Source organism: Muscardinus avellanarius (assembly GCF_963383645.1).
Source record: "Muscardinus avellanarius genome assembly, chromosome: 11".
NCBI lineage: Eukaryota > Metazoa > Chordata > Mammalia > Rodentia > Gliridae > Muscardinus > Muscardinus avellanarius.
The window spans coordinates 21689759-21710193 of record NC_137797.1 but is presented as its reverse complement, the minus strand read 5'-3'; the positions used below and the strand labels follow the sequence as shown (position 1 = coordinate 21710193).

Sequence of the window (20435 nt, the reverse complement as noted above, 5' to 3'; positions counted from 1 at the left end):
GACCATTACATCAAGGCATTCAAGTTACTCAACTCGTTATATGATCTTACTTAGAGAGATGTTTGTTCTTGAACAAACTAACTTCTATAGAAAGGGAGAAAATATATAAAGAGGCTAGAGCACTGGGAAATGAATATTTTGTGGCCTCCACAAATGGGAAATTGGATGATAAACGGAATATTCCTATAGGGGAGACAGGCAGTGCCACTTGTAGACCCCAGCTCCTTGCTAAAAAAAAAAAAAAAAAAAAAACAACAACTTGCAAAATGCAAAAGTTCTTGAGCCTAGCCATGATAAAGTCAGGCATCCCCGGAGCAGCTTCAGCAGCCTGGGATCCGCAGGGTCTTAGTGCTGCCAGATTAGTTTCCAATCGGTTTTGCCTGCAAGCCTGGAGAGAAAAGTTCACATGCGGTTCTTTTATGAGAATTAAATATAAGGCTATAACACCTACTCAAAAGAATAGATGCTGACATCATTAGTTAATTCTTTACCCAGTAGAGGGGAAGGCCATCCTCAGACAGACTAATACTTCAGGTGCCAATTTGGTCTGACAGAAACTTAAAAAGGAAAAGGTAGATGAACAAAAGCCATTTAAGGATTCTGGCTGCTCGCAAAAGCCTAGGCTCAAGTCTATTTAAGGTGAAAAAGCAAGCGCAACTCTGGAGGAAATGCTCTCAACCAGGAGGCCATAAAGGCCCTCTGAGGCCTGGCTCACAGTGCAAAGGGGAACCATTAAATGGCTGAGGGCCCCTAGTTCCAGAGGGAATCGAGGTCCTCAGACCTATGTTCCCAGTGAGTCCTCCCAATTACCACCACCTGAGTTAAAAGAGCCTTAGGCGATCACACAGTAAAATCTCGGAGGCCAGAACGGAGGCAGTGTCCTTATTTCCCAGCCCAAGTTCCAAAAGCTTAGCCAGGGTGGGGAGTCTTTTCAGGCCAGCCCTGAGCCATCTGTTTACTCAGCCTGCAGAGGTGTTTAGAATAACCTTCCATTCTACGTTCTTAGCCACACCAGAAAATTCAGCTCCTCTGATAACAAAATTCTTTTTTCTTTTGCTGGTTGCACCAAAGTTATTACTCAAAGATATTTTTATCTCAATTAGTCTTAGCTAAAATGAATACTTCAAAAAATTTGTCCAATTAAACTCCTGTGAGAGGTGATTAAATAAAGTTATTTTCTTTGAAATAAAATCAATGTTTTAAAACACTAGGGATGTTTTTTATGATGTCGTGAATTTCTGTGGTAATTTACAACAGTTTTTAAGGTATGTGGTCAAATAAAATATATAGTGTTTTTAATATTGCTCCTTTTGCAAAATTAAGGTTTTAAGATGCTATTGATATTTATCTAATGTCTTAATTTTCCATGTAATCTATAGTTTAATTGAGTTAAAAAATGCTAAAGGCAATGCTTTAAGATGCTCTTAACTTCATGAGGTTTAAAATAACACTTAAGTCTTTTAAATGATTTTTTGATTGCTGGTATGTGAACAACATTAAATGATATGTTCCTTTTTGGATTTGTTGATAACAACAAAAGAATAAACGTAGAAAGTCTATAGATATATTTCTTTATATGTTGGTAAATACAAAAAAAAAAAAGGTTTTGTAAAACTAAGAAAGCATATTGTGAGGTGTGTCCTAAAGTTGTCCCTAAGGGAAACAAAGGACCAAATAAAAGATTAAAGGGTTAAAGCAAAATATAAAGCATGGATAAAATTTGTTTGGTTGTAAGTTTTATCCCAAGATTGTCCCAAAAAGTAAAAAACAGGATGAAACAAGAAAATTAAAGCACGTTGCAAAAGGTGTGATAAGTTGCAAAACAGTGTTTGTGATATATTTGCATATGTGATAAAGATAAATTATTAAAAAATAGGTTTCTAATAACCCTACCATTTGTGTATTCCCAAAGAGAACATTGAAAAAAAAATAATTCTTTAAAACTGGCTTCAATGTTATTTATCAGAAAGCAGTTATGGAAATCAATTTGCTTTTCTTTCCTTGTCATATTGCTTTGTGGCCCTGTCTGCTAACTATTTTATGAGTGTTATCTCCTGCATCAGATGGTGTTACAGACGGAACCTGACAGATATCTATCAAAGCCCTTTGGACTGCCATAGAGACATACTCACCCATCTGACTCCCTCACCACCCACCTGCATGCCTGTACCCTAAAGCCGGGCCCCCAACTTCGTCCCTGTTCAGCTCGAAGCAGTTTATGACTGAGTCAGCGTCCTTATTCCTTTGCTAAGGGGTACAGGTATGTAATAAAAATTTAATAAAAATTGGGCTCAGGATTGTTAGCAACAATTATAAAAATCAAAATGTATTTTCTGTGTTTACCTTTGTCCTGACAGGTGTCAGAAAGTTACTAAACAGAGAGGAAAATGTACCAATATTGGAAAGAGGCATCAAAATGTATTAATGTGGCAGTATTAAAAATATAATCAGAGCCTAGGTGTTATGGATACCAATACAAATAACACAGGGTACATGCCCACTTTGGAATTTGGAGCATGTACTGTTCACATGTGTCCTTCAAAAGTTTTGGGCCATTTTTTACCTGTCTGCTAAAAATTGTTTATAAAAATTTTAAAATACAGAGATATATAGTCCTACAAGGTATAAAGGCTTTAAATTAAAATTTCTTTGTATAATTAATAATTAATATTGAATTAATATAGCTTGCTTTTTATAACAATTTATATAATAATTTTTTTAAATACAGGTATTTGTGTTTTAACGCTTGGTGTTAACTAAATTGAGGGTTAGCTTTGGCTAACCAAGGTCAATGTTAATTATAACTCTAGCCTGATGGCTCAGAAACAAAAAAAAAGATTTTATTATTTGGCCTACATGTGAAAACTTATTCTTGCTAATAACTCAATCCCCAGCAGCTGTTTGTTCTTAAAGGAAAACTTTGTTAAATGTTTGCTAAATGAGTAAATCAAACAATAATAAAAAAAATACCTTGGTTCATGTGACTTAAATTGTTAAAGGTTTAAGGTCGTTACTGAAAGATTAACATACTTTGTTTTCTTCAGGCTGAGACAACTACCATCATATTGTCTTCCTGATAATAAATATTTAAGTCATAATGTCATTCTATATCTAGAGTTATCTAAATGTGCTAAAAAATTTCAAAAATCAGAAGTTAAAGGTTAAAGATATGTAAATTTTATATTTGTATGTAAACTAACCAATAAGATTTTGTCTTTTGATTCAGAGATTTAGCCTTAAAACCTGGGTTAAAAATCTGTTTATCCTGATTAAGTAAGTGTTTTATTATTGATAATAACATGTTTATTTTCATTGTTAATGTTGTCATTTAAAAGATAGAGCTATCTGATTTTTATCAATACTGTTAGCTCACATAAACTTATAGTTACCAATGTAGCCCAATATAAAATTAGGGCAATGAACTATTAAAATGAGGCCAATGTAAATTTAAAATCTGGCTATTATGTTTGATCTAACAAAAATGAGATGCATATCCTACTGTGTCTATGGGATAAAGGCTCCCATTAATCAGCTTTTAAGTTTGACCTTTGGAATGTCTCAACAACAGAAATAGGATAAACAAAGTTAAGCATCAGAATGGACAGATGCAGACACAGAGACAAGCCCATTTAACAGCCCTGCATTGGGTAATAAGTCTTTGCCCCCTCAGAGTTACCAAAGGCTTCTTATACAGAAAAAAAAAGAGCTAAAGGCCTTATACCTGCCAGCATGGCAAAGATGCCTGGGTGTCGTGTCAAGGACTGCCCTGAGAGGAGTCCCATCTGCATGAGATGTGCCACCTCTACAAAGCATGTTGCCTTCACTTCCGGAGGGAGGTGAGGTCAGTTTGCTCCTTCGTGGCTGAGGACTAAGGATGCCCAAGGCTCGACAAGGCCCCTCTGATCAGCCCTCTGACCAGCTGGAGAAAGTCTGGGTAGCTCTTGAGGTGACAGACAAAATATTGAATTTCTTTAAATATCAGGCTTAGTTCTCTGCTCGCTCTGTCTCTCCTAGAGTTTTATTCAGTAGAAACTTATTTTATATCTGAGGTTGACAACACTCCAAGGCCAAAAAAATTTATGATATCTTAAGCTTATAAGATAATTAAGCCTAGATTTATATGCTAGCTGGTCTGATCCTGCTGATTTGCCTATAACCCTAACATAAAGTGAGTGACCAAGAAAAACAGCCTCATGAATAAAGAAACTCAGCGATCAGGTTATATTATTCAAGGTTGTTCAAAACATTGCTATTCTAGCCAGTTCTGATTAAAATGTAAGCATCTAGAAAACTAACTCTTTGGGATACAGGCTACTGTAAAACTTAGATTGGTGATGTTACAGCATATTGTTTAAACCCTTAAGATACAGAGTCTGACTGAAAAATGCCAGCTTTGTGCCTAGGTCCTTACAGGTTCTCCAAACGGTCAAAGAGCAAACCCACTACCTGGTGTGAAGCAGATCAACCCAACACCCCAGTTGCACAGCCAGGTGACCTGGTCTGAGTAGCACCCTGGCTGCAGTAAAGATAAAAAAAAAAACGCTACTGAATTCACTGCTCTCGAGTCAAGCAATAACTGAAGCAGATAACGAGGACATTTGAACCATAGACAGAACTGTTGATGGAATTGGACTTTGAAAGCACTTTTCCCCCGTGCGAGAAGCACAGACCAAAGAAATGAAACTTAGATGACATCTTACCAACTCATTGAAGCTACACCTCATTAAAAAGTCCTGTGATGGCAACAATGACTGCTTATCTACACCTTCTCCTACTAGGAGAAATGCTGTTTTTATGCTAACCATTCTGGGGTATTTCAGAAATAGATGGCAAGATTTAAAAAATGGTTAAAAGATAAATAGTGGGAACGAGACCTGCAAAAAAAATGGTTTAAAGGATAGTTCAATAAGGTCTCCTTGAATGATTGCATTAATATCTGCTTTTATGGGGCCACTTCTACTATTACTGCTTTTGCTTACCATAGGACCTTGTATAATAAATAGATTAATTGCCTTTGTTAAGGAACAAGTTAATGCCTTTCAGGTTTTAATGCTACACCAGCAGTACCAAAGAGTTAAACCCGAAGTCCTTAAATATATAGACTCAGAGACTTAGTTCTATGATTAGAACTATTTCCTAAGAGGAGTGGGGAATGAAAGGCTCCATTTAAAAGAAAAAGCCCCTAGCCGCTAGCTAACAGTTAAAACAGCCAGCTAATAGTTAAAAAGAAAAAGTATATTTTACTGCAGTTCACAGCTTAGGAATGTAAAATGTGCGATAAGCCCACCCCATCTTATCTATACTGACTGAGTCAGAGCGCCTTGACCCGGGAACATACTGACTGCACCTGGTGTTATCTAATTCTTGACTACAAAATGTAATTTTCAAATGATTCTGTAATTTTCTGTAAACTCATGCAATTTAGCCCAAAACCCCCTAATGGTCTTTTCCCTATAAATACCCTCAGTTTCAGTGGCTCGGGGCCGAACTCCTATACGGGTCGGCCCCAGTGCACTGGCTCTTTAATAAACCCTTTTGCTTTTGCATCAAGGAGATTAAAAGTTTCTCGTGTGTTCTTGCTGTCGTCGCTTATCCCGAGGTTGATTGAGGGTCTCCCCTCAGCGGGGGTCTTACAGGATAACTGGATATAAGTGTATTGATACCTAAATAGGTACATTGGAGCTGCACGTGTAAGTGCCTACTTTGTTCTGGGCACTGAAGGAGGCACCAGATAGTTTAAATAATGTTGAAGCCAGGCATGGTGGCACACGCTTGTAATCCCCGCGCTTGGGAGGCTGAGACAGGAGGATCGCGCAGGTTCGAAGCTAGCCTCAGTTGGCTTAAGAGATCCTATTTCCAAATAAAATATAGAATAGGTCTGGGAGTGTAGCCCGGAGGTAGAAGGCCCCTGGGTTCCATCTCCAATGCCACCCAAAAAGAAAAATGTTGAACAGCAGTAGCATAGTCCTCTGCTTTCTGAAATTATCAACTGTTTAATAAAACAGATTTTATATACATACAATAAAGTATGATAGCGAGGATTTTAGACAAAGTACAGGTTCTCTGGTCACAACTCTCATAAGGGAGCTCAAACTTAGCCTGGTTTCTTACTCTGCTTGAGTAAGTAACCTTTAAAAGTTAAAAAATAAATAAGACTCTGGGAGTTGAAGAGGCAGAGGGGAAGGGTGCTCTGGACAGAGGGAGCCTGTGCCTAGCAAAAGACCTCAATTCCAAGTAATCAGTGAATGGTTTGGGAAGGCACACTTGAATGTGGAATATCAGACCATGTGGAACAGGAAAAGGGAATGAACATACCAGAACTTGGGAAAATGGTCACATGGACATATAGGGAGTGAGTAGACTTGGTGGTAGCAGGCTTGGAGCTCTTGGCTGCAGAGCCGTGGTGTGTAGGAGTGAGCCAGGAGGACCAAGAGGACTAGACGTTAAACTCTGGAGATGCTGTGGGTACTGGAGATGATATCAAAGATGCTTAATCCTGGATGTGGCCCAACCAAGTCAAAATTTGTCTATCTCAAATAGCTGCAAGGTGCAAAGGGTGTTTTGAGGAGTCACAGGCTGAAGAGACAGTGGTTTAAGAAACTATGGGGCAAATAAACCAGTAAGTAAAGGCCTCGCCAGGTGGGGATGTAGTCAGGATTAGTGGGTTAGCCTTCGTGGCCAGCCATCTTACATACAGGAATGTTATCAGTGAAGGCATCTTCCAGTAGATAGAAAAGTTGGTGCTTGGCTGTCTGGGTAGGTGGGTGGATGGGCCATGTCCACATAAAAGATGGTCTGGAAGAATTCATGAGGCCCGTGGAGATGAGCCAATTTGGAAGCACCCTTGGGCATACCTGTCACCAGAGGTTGCTCTGCCCTTACTGCAGATGGTTCAGTGGGTCTCATCCTGTGGCCAATGGGCCTGGGAGGCCTGGGGAGTAGACTCTAACCATGCATCCCCTTGGCATCAGTACTGTCCTCCTCTTTGGAGTCTGTCCCCACTCCTTCATAACAATGTTGGTCTTCATAACAGTGTTGCCAGGTTTTGCATGGTAGTGGCCATTTTCACAACGAAAGCATGGAGAAGGCACATGTAGTTGGTCAAAAAACAGGATAACAGACCAGAAAACCGGATAAAAACTACCAGACCCACTGCAGAACATTCCACAGAATACCAGTTTTATGAGCAGGGATAGAATGTGTGTCAGAAATTACTTGTTGGCTTATTCATTCTGTCCTCATTGCCAGTTGGGGAGCTTGGGGGCATTCCTAGTTAACCAGCTTCCTTGGGGGCAATTTCTCTCCTTCTGTTCAACTTGGCATCAAAGATGAGCCTTAGATACTGGCTCGAGTGGCTTATTCTGGCAAAGCCCCTTCAGAACAGATAGCAGGAACAAGCTGGCAGCACCGGCCAGATACAGTCAGGGGTCAGATAGCTGATTAGGAGAGTTTACATCTAGGGACCATTCTCAGAATATGGGGTCCCTTCCCCATCATAAAACTATATTTAGTCCTGGTCAATTATGGACTGTTTCTTTCATAGATGAAATTCAGGGGATTCTTGCAAGGGTAAGCTTTGTTCTAAGGTTTAGGAGAGTTGCATCTGGGCTAAGGTGCCCTGTCTTGTGGAAAAGATTGGGCCAGGATTAGAAATTCTCAGGGTCACATTGCATCATAGTGCTAAGTGACAAGTATCAGCCCTGCACAGCACTCCAGTGGGCCTCTGGCTATCATTAATTTTATTGCCGCCATATGTCTTTTATAATGCACTACACACCCACACCAAGTGCGGCAAGGAGTTCCTCCCTCAGGTATCAACCAAGGCCAAGTGGAGAACCTGGACTTCTACCTCCAAGTGGCAGTAATGATGCAGTACCCTCCCCCCTTCCCCTCCGGAAGTGGTGTCAGAGAAAGATGGCTAAGACAGAAGACATGAGATTCAAAGTCTCATCATAATATGAAAATGTCCAGGTTTCCATGAAAATTCACTTTAAATAGAAAGAAACGGGATGATCTCCAAAGATAATGTATGATATGATTTCATTAATCTAACATTCTTGGCAAAGTTCAAGGTATAGAGAATAGTGGTTGCTAGGGATCCAGGAAGAAGTGGGGGCAGAAGGGAAGTTGGAGTGGCTTTATTTTTTTTTTGGTGGTACTGGGGGGTGGAACACAGAGGCTTTCTACCTCTGGGCTATACTCCCAGACCTTTTTTTAAATATATATTTTATTTGGAAACAGAGTCTCACTAAGTTGCTGAAAGCCTCACTAAGTAGCTGAGGCTGGCTTCAAACCCGTGCGATCCTCCTGTCTCAGCCTCCCGAGCACAGGGATTACAAGCGTGTGCCACCACGCCTGGCAAAATTTGCCTCTTTGTTCTTTTTTTGGTGGTACTGGGGGTGGAACCCAGGGGCTTTCTACCTCCAGGCTACACCCCCAGACCTATTTTATATTTTGTTTTAGAAACAGGGTCTCACTAAGGTGCTGAGAACCTCACTAAGTAGCTGAGGCTGGCTTTGAACCTGTGTGATCCTCCTGTCTCAGCCTCCCAAGTACTGGGACTACAAGCGTGCGCCACCACGCCTGGCTGTTGGAGTGGCTTTGAAGGACATCAGACAGGAGCCTGTGATGATGGAATTGTTCTAATCCTTAACCATGTCAGCGTCAGAGTCCCAGCTGTGATGGCATCCCATCAAGATATTACTATTCCAAGATTTTTTGCAAGATATTGCCACTGAAGGAAACTAAGTAAAGGACATATGCAATCATTCAGTATTAGTTCTTACAATTGCATGTAAATCTATAATTACCTCAAAATAGAAAAGTTTACATTAAAAAAATTACGAGCCCAACATGGTGGCACACATTTGTAATTTCAATGTTTGGGAAGCTGAGACAGTGGGATAGCAAGACTCCCAAGCAACCTAGTAAGACCCTGTTTCAAAACCAAAAAATTAAAAAGGCTGGGGGTAGCTGGGCGTGGTGGTGCACGCTTGTAATCCCCGAGCTTGGGAGGCAGAGACAGGAGAATCACGCAGGTTTGAAGCCAGCCGCACGTGCTGGATTAGGAGACCCTGTTTCCAAATATAAAATGTAAAAATAGGTCTGGGAGTGTAGCCCGGAGGTAGAAGGGCTTCCAGGAACCCCAGTACCACCAAAAAAAAAAAAAAAAAAAAAATTTACAAAAAGCATTTAGTGGTTACAGCTTAAACCTTTGGTGACCCACTTTTACCTGTAACAATGCTCCCATCAGTGATGCCAGAGCAGCCATACCAATACACAGGACTCCATAAAGTACACCTAGGTGGATAATGTAAAAGGTAAGGTAAATTTAGACCCAGAGAATTAGAATTCACAATAGAATAAGCCATTGCCCCCTTTGAGTCAGTGTATAACATGATGGAGATGAAGAATGGCCGCATGCATCAAAGCCAGGGAAACAAGGAAAAGAGGTATTTTCCTCCAAGATCAGCCGTGTATAAAGAGAACAAACAAAGACCTATTGTGCCCCAGGATTAGTTACAACAGTAGGTTGCATAAGAGAAAGAATCCTTAGACTTAACTGCAGGGATTTCCAAACTAAGAACAATTGTGCTATTAACTTAATCCTCCATAAACATTTATCAGTAAAAGAAGGCTCAGGTCCCTGTGCTCAGCCTGCCAGAGCTCTGCTCTGGACAATGAGGAGGGAGAGAGGAGAAGTAAGCATCGGAAACTCTAGTCTCTTGACTTCCAGTGTTCATCTCTCCTGGGAAGTGGCAAAACACACCAACAGGCGGATTGCAATCTTCAGTCCCCTCGGCCTCTTCATCAGCATCTCCGTGCCTTTCTGTTAAACTAGCAAGAAAAGGCCACTTCAAGAGGAGTATGCTGTTCTCCTTCTGCCAAGTTGTGTTTCCCAAATTTATTATAGAAATTCTCAAACTACTACTGTTTGTCAGATTATGGGATTATTTTTTTCTTTTGACTTTCAGAATTTTCTAAGTTTTCTCCAGGTACATGTGTTACTTTTAGAATTTAGGAACTATTACTCTCCTCCAAAATTTTTGGTTTGAAAAATCCAGCTAAGTATGGTGGTGCGTGCCTGTAATTTCAGTTCTTGGGAGGCTGAGACAGGAAGATCACAGGTTCAAATTCAGTGAGTAGTAACTTAATAAGATTATGTTTTGAAAAAAAAAATAGGGCTGAAGGTACAATTTAGAGGTTCAATTCTCAGTATCACAAAAAGAAAAAAATTACCTAAATATGGTCAATATAATTTTCCATGCTCAAAAGTCAAAATATGGAAAAAATAACTAGAAAATTTCTCATCATAAAATTAATGCATTTCTTACATTATACTATGTTTTCCTATCTTATCTATACTAGCATCCACACCTTGGTTAAGTACATTGGGTAAATAATCTTATCTGCACCTAAATAGAAAGCCTTACCTTATTATTATTATAATTTAATTATTTTGTTTTTGAAAAGAGCTCTTGTTGCAATGATTTCTATGCCTCTCAATCCTAATAGAAATAGTATTTCCAATATATTTAGCTTGATTCTTCTCCATTTTATAGGTCATAAGTAGTGACCATTATGGTTCTTGGTTCTTAAAATTATTGGGAAAATACTCATGTTCTTGTCTGTGGTCCCCATGCTTTAATACATCAACATAATGACTTCATAGAACCCTCCAAAATAAATGAAACTCTTGCTTATATTAGCAAGATGACTTGTCAGTAATCCTCACCAAGGACTACCAATTAGGAACACTGGAAATTGTCCTTCATAGTCCATTAAACATTTGAAATATCTCCTAAATCTCAGTTGCAAATATGATAATGTCTTCATTAAGTCATAGGCACTCTAAAATACACTGCTTCAGAGAAAAAGAATCTCTAGTGTCTCAGAAACAGTCACCTTTCTAAGCTTAATCATAGAAACTTACTCATTCCTTGAGAAACCCAAGACAGAGACCTTTCTGAGAGTGAGGTGAAACGAGGTTTGATCAGATCTTCCACTGTTACTGCTGCTAAAGCATTAATACTGGAGGACACTGTGCTGTAAGGGGAAAAGAAACTTTTAATATAATATTCTCACTTTATAATACCTTCAGTGAGAATAAAAAAAAGGAATCAAATGGACACTTCTATCCAGGTATGGTGGTCCACACCTGTAATCCCAGTATGTAAGAGGCTGAAACAGGAGAATCACAGGTTTAAAGACAACCTCAGCAATATACCAAGACTCTCAGCAACCTAGTGAGACAATGCTTCAAAACAAAAAATAAAAAGGGCTGGGAGTGTAGCTCAAAGGTAGAATGCCCCTGGGTTTAATCCCCAGTACCACACACACACACACACACACACACACACACACACACACACACACACAATGACCCTTCTAAAATATAACCGATTTCTATGTTACTTTCAATGATCACAGAAAACATCCTCTTTCCAGAGGCTACTATCATCAAAGGATGATTCAGGCAACAACCAAAGGCTTGATAGTAAAAAGAGAAAGGACAAATGCCTCTCTTTTCAAGTTAATCCTCCATGTTTATCTATGAGAAGGGTCACATATATTTTTCATTATTATTATATAATGGTGTTAAAACATATTTTTTTTGGTACTGGAGATTGAGCCTAGCAGCCACCTACCTCTGGACTATAACCTCAGTATATATATATATACACACACACATACATACACACACATACATATATACATACATACACACACATTTGTATATACATTTAAAACAAGGTCTTGCTGAGTTGCTAAGACTAGCCTTGAACCTGTGATCCTTCTGTTTCAACCTTCCAAGTACCAGAATTATAAGCATGCACCACCACACCCAGCAAAACATATTTTTCTTTTTCCATTGAAAGGACTATCATGAGTCCTCAATAACACATGTCGCAAATGTCAGTATAGTGATTTCCTGATTCCTTACTAACATGCCCTGTACATGTTGATAATAGCAACCTACTTGAGTAGACATAAGAAGAAAGTGAAATGAATAAATTCAATGACAAAACACAAAGTTCCATAGATAGTGTATACTATTCAACATGTAAGTAGGAGATCTCATTCTAATTTGCCAGTTGACCATACTTTAGCCACATGTATGTTTTAAACCAAGACTCTAGGCGCCCTTTTGTGATGGTCAATAAGAGTGGACATCAAATGATTATTACTGTGACCCTGTAGGATAAGCAGTGGTGCAGAGGGGAGAAGACACCTAGTTAAAAGTGGAGTCTGGTCACGAAGGTTGCTACCCCACAGAGATAAGAGCCAGAGTAACAGAGGATGGATAGAATAATTTGCCTACTTTTTCCCATGTGCATCCATGTCCAGAATTCGGCTTTATTCCCCAAAATAACCAACAAGAAAAGAAAGATCCTTATAAGAATCAACATGTTCATAGAGTCATAGTTCATACCTTAATGTTCCACTGTAAGCACAGGCCACAAAAAGTCCAGGAACTCCCGGATAATCTTGCAAAATATCCAGTACGAAATAAGGCATCAGCTGAAAAATTCCAAAGTATATACCCAAGTACTATTTGCTACTGAATAAAATTAATAACTGGCATGTCTATGTTCTTTCGCAAATAAAGGGAGCTACTTTACCTAACTGAAATTTCTAAATACACAAAACTAAAGTCTTTAATTGCCAACACTCAAATAAAAAAATAGACAATAGTTAAATAAACAAGGTTTAGATACAGACAAATATGGCCTTGGTTTCTTAATTTCTCTGAGCTTCAGTTCCTCCCATCTGTAAAACAAGGATAATAATACTAATCTCCTCAGTTACTATAAAAGTTAAGTTATATAATCAATGCAAATCTTTTAGAATAGAATATGAGATATAGTACATGCAAATTAAAAGCAGCTATTTTCAGTAGAATAATAAGTCACTTTTATGGAAATATTTTATACACTCTGGGCTTAATTAAGGAACATCAGTCACTGTCCAAGACTGATAAAAATTTTAGTGGTACATAGTATGAAAGAGTGATGGGTAGAAAGTAACCTCGAGAGATTCCTGAAACTTGCTTCTTTTTAGAAAGTTTTTGATATCAACTTGTTTTCTGATAATGTCAATTATCAGAAAAAATAAATATTACTTTAATAAATAAATAAATATTAAACAATATTTATTTAATAAAATTTTAAAAAATATATAAATATTTAATAATTTAAATTATTAAATGATTATTACCTAATAAATAAGTATTTTAAAATAAATATTAAATATTAAATAAATAAAAATAAAAATAAAATAAAGATTAAAGAAGAATTGGCAACTTAAAGAACTTGTAACTTTAAGACTGTATTGCAAGCTGGGTGGGGTGGCGCATGTTTGTAATCCCAGTGCTTGGGAAGCTAAGAGAGGAGGATCGCACAGGTTTGAAGCCAGCCTCAGCTACTGAATGAGGCTCTCCACAACTTAGTGAGACCCTCTTTCCAAATGAAGTATAAAAATTAGGTCTGGGAGTATAGCCTGGAGGTAAAAAAGCCCCTGGGTTCCACCCCCAGTACTCCCCCCTCCAAAAAAAAGATTATATTACCTGGCAGGCTGCCTACAAATTTAATTTTTGAATCGAAAGATTTATAAGTGGACAACTTTATAGAAAAACGTCTTTTAGTTTGTATTGAACCATTACTGATTAAACACAGTGTCAAGTGAATGACAAGCTCTGTCTTATCAGCGCCCACAGTCTCTGATTTCATTTAGGAAAGGTGGATTGACGGGAGATAGAAGAACTGCTGAAAGGGTCTGTATTGAGTTGTGTTAGGAATGCTTTCCCCATTTTCTTCAAAGCTTTCTCATTCTTAATTCTCAAAACAAAAGAACTTCTACTTAAATGAAATTGAGATCCAGTTTCCCTCAGATACTTTAAAAAGCTTGACTTTAAATAGTATTTCATACATAAGCAAAGCAAATTTTCCATCATGGATTTTAAAATGAGGTTCAAAATCTTCTATCATCAACTTTCCCAAAAGTCTTAGTATGACTATTTCATACTCTGAATGGCTCCCTTGGGTATAAGTGAAATCTATGAGGTAAAATTACCAGGCAGGAAAATAGGAAAATGATATCTAGGCACCTGTTCTGCTTGCCCAAAAAGCTCCAGAAGAAACTTTGCTTTTCTGAGAATAAATTTCTGGTGAGATCTTCCACTGACTATGTCTAATTAGCATTGTATCCCCAGGGAAATGTTAATTGAATTCATTCTTAACTAGCAACAAAGCACTGGAAGCATCCAGTTAGGAGGAAACCTTAGCATGAGGTCTCAAGGAGCAGCAAGCAAGATGCCCTGAATATATTCTATAACAAGGAATTGCAAAGATAGGAAGTGGTGTGTTCGGAGAAAGCATATTATAAATATCTTCTAAATCCCTGTATGTCTTTATGGCATACATGAAGTATACTATAAACATCTTCTAAATCCCTGTATAGACGTCTTCATGAAATACATGAAGTATATTATAAACATCTTCTAAATCCCTGTATGTCTTCATGATAGAAACTATAGATTCTAAAGATTGACAAAAGTCAAAATACCCTTGACTAGAGGGAATATTACAAAAGAATGCCTCTTTTTTCAGAGTAAATGAGACCTTGGATTTTCTGATACAGCAGGGAAGGAAACAGAGAGGCCAAATTAAGACAGGACAGAGACACACCTCAAAGATGCTCTTGTTTTCCAATCCCACAAAGTTGTATTTTTCTGGGAGTATGGGATACATTTGTACCACTATAAAGATTGGCTTGTCTTCATTACAATCAACTTTCAGAAAATAATTTTGGCAAGAACTCTGGCTTTGGAGTTGGGCGGTCCAGGATTTGAAATCTAGCTCTACTTTTGCAAGACAATACATGGCATAGAGGTTCATGGAACACAAGTGGCAGCCCACCGGGGTTTGAAAGCTGGCTCCAGGCTTACAAGCCAGTTACCTAACTCCTCCATACCTTAATTTCCTCATCTCTGAAAGGGAGATGACTGTAGTCTCTACCTCAGAGAATAGCTGTGAAAATTAAAATTTATATAAGGCACTTTATGATAGTGCCTGGCCTATGAGAAGTGTTTGACGAAAGCTCACAGATAGTCTTATTCATTAGAAATGTGATCCTGGGCCAGTTAGGAACGCTCTGTAAGACTTATTAAGACTATCTATAGAATCAGGATTTGAAAATTAAATGAAGAATGCAAAGCTCTTGACACAGAATCTCATCAAATAGTTGGTACTATTTCCCTTGTTAGATCCATTCCTCCATCATCTAAAAACTGGAAGGTAAATTGTTTATAAATGAGTGATCTAACAAATCTATAAAGTGTTCTACAGTACCATAGTTTGTATATGATGGTATGAGTGTGTGTGTGTGTGTGCGTTAATAGGGATTGAACTGAGGGGAGTTCTACCTTTGAGCTACAACTCCAGACCTTTATATATTTTATTTTGAAACAAGTTCATACTAGGTTGTTGAGAGTCTCACTAAGTTGTTGAGGCTGGTCTCTCTCAAGCCTGTGATCCTCTTGTCTCAGTCTCTCAAGTACTAGGATTACAGGCATGCACCATGCCCAGCTCTAGTGGCTTTTTAAAATGCTATGCTGACATTTATACTTCCAGCCCCAAGTTCTTTGTATTTAATAATTGGCTTGATACTTTTCCAGGTATTTCAACATTTTACGTTTAGATATAGTACTCTTCATCCTTGGTCTAGAATGTGCTCATTTTTTTGCATCTCTACAAAAACATGAATTCTTCCTCTCAACAAATATGTAATTACATCAGTAATGCACATGTAAGGAAGACAGGGTACCAAACCTGGTCTGCTGCAGACACTTTATTGGCTGTCCAGGGATCACAGTCGTGGTACCTGGAATACAGGGAAAGCCCACAAAACAGCGAGCAGATGAGGATTGCCCAGAGTCCCACAAGATTGACGTAGAGAGACCTAAAGGAAAGGAAACAAACCAGCAAGTGAAAATTATAATTTTCATCCCAAAGATTAAAAAATCTATTAATAAACAGAAGACAGCTTCATGATTATATTCAATAAGCACACATCTTTGGGTTATCAAAAATGCTATATTTAAGATTTTAATCTATTCTTTTGCTTACAATGTCAATCAACAACTATATCTGGATACATTTGTAATAGTGTTTTCCCACGGAATGAGTGTATCCTCCTGGTCAGAATTCCATGGGAATTGGTAGCTTTACAGCGATATCCAATTATACTACTTTTGGTCTTTTTGTCATAAAATAAGTATTTGAAGAGGCAACAGAACAATAGCTGTTACTCCTTTTCCTTTTGAAGGTAATTCAATTATAAACTGCTAACTATGGTTAGCATCTACATAGCTACTTACCACACTTGTTTCAATGTAGTTCATAGACCACTCATGACATATAAAAGTTGGATTACCCATTAAGTATGAAAGGTAAGCCTATATTCCCTGAACAGTTTTCTTCTGAAACTACATTCAGCATAATAACATTTTCTGTGTGTTCCAGGAAAGAATAAATGTTTACATAATAACACTAGACTCATCCCTGAGCATAAAACCAGGCTCTACCATGGGGGACCTTGAACAAGGAACTCAGACTCTATGACCCTGACTTTCTTCATTTACATTTAAAGTTACAAGGCCCATGTCACAGAGTTACTAAATGATATCGTACACATACTAGAGCATAGTTCTGGGCATGCAATAAACACTTGTAAAATGGTAGTTATTGATATTCTTAGGGTCTATGTTATCTAATGCTTTGTCTTAGTAATCAGTTGTGTGATAAGCATTTCTCTAGTTAAAGTTTATTCATCTTTCCCAGTGGGACTAGAGTAGGGAGTGATGAGCCATCCTATCCTGAAAAGAGGGATCCCCCTCAAAGTCATGCCTCATTCTTTGAGGGCTGCCTGTATCTAATAACTAGTGGATTTAGAGGTCTAAAGGCCCAGTTCCCTCATCCTAACCTGGGACCAGTCTCTCTAGTCACCCGACTCTAGAGCTCCCCCTGTGGCTCCTATTGAGATTGCATTACAGTTCCAGTCCCCTCTCTGGCCAATCTGGCTTCTTGGTCTTCCCTTCTTCAGGCAGTGATTCTCTAATAAACCCTTCTATGCTAAATTCCATCTCAGAGTTTGCTTCCAGAAGAACCTACCCTGCACCAGGTACAAAACCACAGACTGCTAGCCTTTTCCCTTAAATTCACTAATTTTTCCATATCCCCTCATTGTCATTTAAAAATAGTGTAAATTAGCTGGGCGTGGTGGCTCACGCTTGTAATCCCAGCATCGGAGAGGCTGAGACCGAAGGATCGAGGTTCGGGAACAGCCTCAGCTGCTTAGTGAGGCCCTCTGCTACTCAGTGAGAACCAGTTTCAAAATAAAGAATAAAAAATAGGGCAGGGGGTGTATATTGGAGGTCAAATGCCCCTGGGTTCCATCCCCAGATCCACCAAAAAAAAAAAATAGTGTAAGTAACTGCATCTCATCTCTAAATCATCAGAAAATTATACTCAAGTGCTCTCAGGATCAAAGACCTCCCCCACTTCTATATGTTTAGTACTGTTAGAAGCATTTTGTTTTACTTGACTTTAATAATAAACAGATCGCTTAACATCTGATATTGTCCCTTGTCAACTAATAGCAGCAGGTCTTCACCTTTCAGCAGGGATTTATGCTTGCCGTAGCACCAATAGTATAAAGCAGGTAGAAGCGTGTCCGCTGGCTTCAAGTGCTCTGCTGCTCAGAGTTCTTATTGGGCTACTCTGAAGGAAATTGATCCAGTTATACAACTGGGCTTTTTGAGTTTCATGTCCTCAAAGAAACAGAAGAGCTTGTATACAATTACTTTAGCAGAGATCTCAGCTCTGGGACATATTTTAAAGTCTGATAGATTAATATATATATATATATATTACATTCCTTTAGTTCAATAGATTAATATGTAGTATATATATTATATACCACATATATGTAATATATAGTATATATATTATAATCCCTTAAAATGCCAGAATTTCTAAACCCACTTTGGGGGCCATCTATATCCAGTTATTATATCCATATTTATTCATGTGGAGGTGCTCAAATACTTCAATAATTTCTAAACCAATTTACTCTAAATATATTAGATTCTGACATGACATCACTGTGTTTTAATGTTCTTCTTTGAATAGATAATAAAATCTCCAATCTTTCTCCCACCCCAACCACCACCATGTCTTAATTTATTTTGATTTTTTAAGCCCCTAAATGCATGTGAGTAAGTCAGCCTTCTTTATCCATGTGGGCAATGGCGGCCACCAAACTGATCAGAGGGCTCCAGAGAAAGAACCAGCAACTATTTTGTGCTCTGCATGAGCCAGGATGAGCTGGGAGTCCCTGACCATGCCAGCATTATTTCCTCTGTGCTTTGTGCAAACCACCCCATCTACATGCAATGCCTTCCCACGCTTCTCCACCTACCCAAAGTATGCTCACTGTACATATTCATTCTGCCAAGTCAAAAGGAACCTCTCACCCATTCTCTGCCTTCACATCCTATCAGTTGAAGTGGAAGAAAGAATTAGCATTTACTAGATCTCTGCCACATATGTGACAAACACGGTATTTTGCAGAACTTCCCATAAGAAGTATGGTATTTCTTATACTCATTTTATAAAATTAGAAACTGAGGCTCAAAAAGACTAAGTAATTTGTCCAAGATTGTTCAAGTTGCAAGTCTTAAAAAAGGTTATAAAGTCATGACTGAGGCTAGAAAATAAAATACAAGTATACTACAGATACTCTGGAATATTTCTTTTACTGTTATATTGTTTCATGGAACTATTATCTCTCTAGTATTATTTCACTTTTCCTTTACTTGTATATCTTATCCCAGAGCCATGTATTTATAATTTTTATCTTTCATAGTCCCTTATACAAACAGAGGACTAATAAATGCTAATTTATTTGATAACACTTATTAACAAATTACTTGATAATACTTATTTACTTGATAATACTTGTTAATATATTACTTGATAATGTTTGTTTTACTTAATAATTTACATAAGTATATTCAAATATCTGATTAAAACACACAGTACCAATTTGTTTTCTTTGGTTCTTGTGTAACTATGTATATCATTTATCTCTTAGAATTTCATGACAAAAAAGATGTAGACTTGAGTTAAATTTGACTTAATGGAAAAATTCCAACAAAGGCATCTGGGAGTTAGTAATGATTTGTACACATACACACAATAGTTTGGCTTACAATTTTGCCTGAAATCTGCTTTTACAGGAAATGTATCTCTGCACTTGGGATTGGTTGACCCCATAGATGCTGGTCCACGTGAAGGTCCCTCCTATAATAATGGTCCAGAATGTGTGTCTTTGCAAAGGGTTAGGATCAAAACTAAATGGAAAGAAGCAGAAAACAAATTTGAACTATTGACAACAGACTCAAGAACATCCTCCTAGAATATTTTTGAATGCAAGCAATATATATAAACCTATAGAGGTATATAAGGATGCCTGTGTTTATTAAGTAATATTAAACCCAGAAATATTTTTAGCTTAAATTCAATGAAACAAAGTTATTTTAAGAGATTTGGAAAATCTAAATAGGATTGGGAGAAAATGTATATTCTAATCATTCTGAGTATATAGCATTTAGATAAGCTATTCTCCCCATGGTCTTAGGAAATTGTTAAATAGATCTGCCATTCTGTCATAATAGAAGAGAGAGAGAGATGAGAAAGAGAGATGAGAGAGAGAGAGAGAGAGAGAGAGAGAGAGAGAGAGAGAGACTCCTAAGTGTACCATAACAGTAGATACAATATTGAACTAAACACAAAATTAACACATTTCATGTATATAATTTCTCTCCTAGCACATGCATGTATAGTCATAGTTTTATTTAAGAGTCACTCAAGAAGTGAGGCAATTAAAGCAGTTTAAAGATTTCCATTTGCTAGCACTACCACATATCATTATAATCTCGTGTTTCTTAAAATTCCATGTACATAGGCCAAATGCTGATATAGTTCAAAACCACTTTACAATATGTCTATAAATCCAAAATAGTTACAAAGAAAGCTCAGCTTCTATGTTTAAAACCTCTTAACCCTTCTTAATATAACAGCTTGGAGGGAAGGATCCTGTCCATCTCTGACATACAATATGAACTTGAAAATTTTCTGCAAAATTAACATTCATGGACACTTTCTGAAATGTATAAAATTCTGCAAAACTGGGGGAAGCCCAACAAGTGTTGTGTGGATATGTGTCACTATCACTGGGAACTACAAATGATGTGAGATTATAATGTATCAAAAATATTTTTTAAAGTTATATAAATCTACTTTAAGTCTCATATTTGAGATCACTTTATTCTGATTTTATGCATGTGGGGGTATTTCTATGGAAATGTGAGC

The 20435-nt window shown here is 37.8% G+C and overlaps 1 protein-coding gene across 1 annotated transcript in view; it reads right to left on the bottom strand.

Moving 5' to 3' along the window:
- Positions 1–20435, bottom strand: part of SLC5A8 (solute carrier family 5 member 8) — a gene marked incomplete at both ends in the record, with an annotated part of 55660 nt that overhangs the window by 14129 nt on the left and 21096 nt on the right. The window contains 5 exons of the mRNA XM_080704812.1: positions 9233–9300; positions 10934–11046; positions 12434–12522; positions 15831–15960; positions 19274–19414. Coding sequence (XP_080560938.1) covers positions 9233–9300; positions 10934–11046; positions 12434–12522; positions 15831–15960; positions 19274–19414 — 541 coding nt within the window. The remainder of the gene's footprint in view (positions 1–9232; positions 9301–10933; positions 11047–12433; positions 12523–15830; positions 15961–19273; positions 19415–20435) is intronic.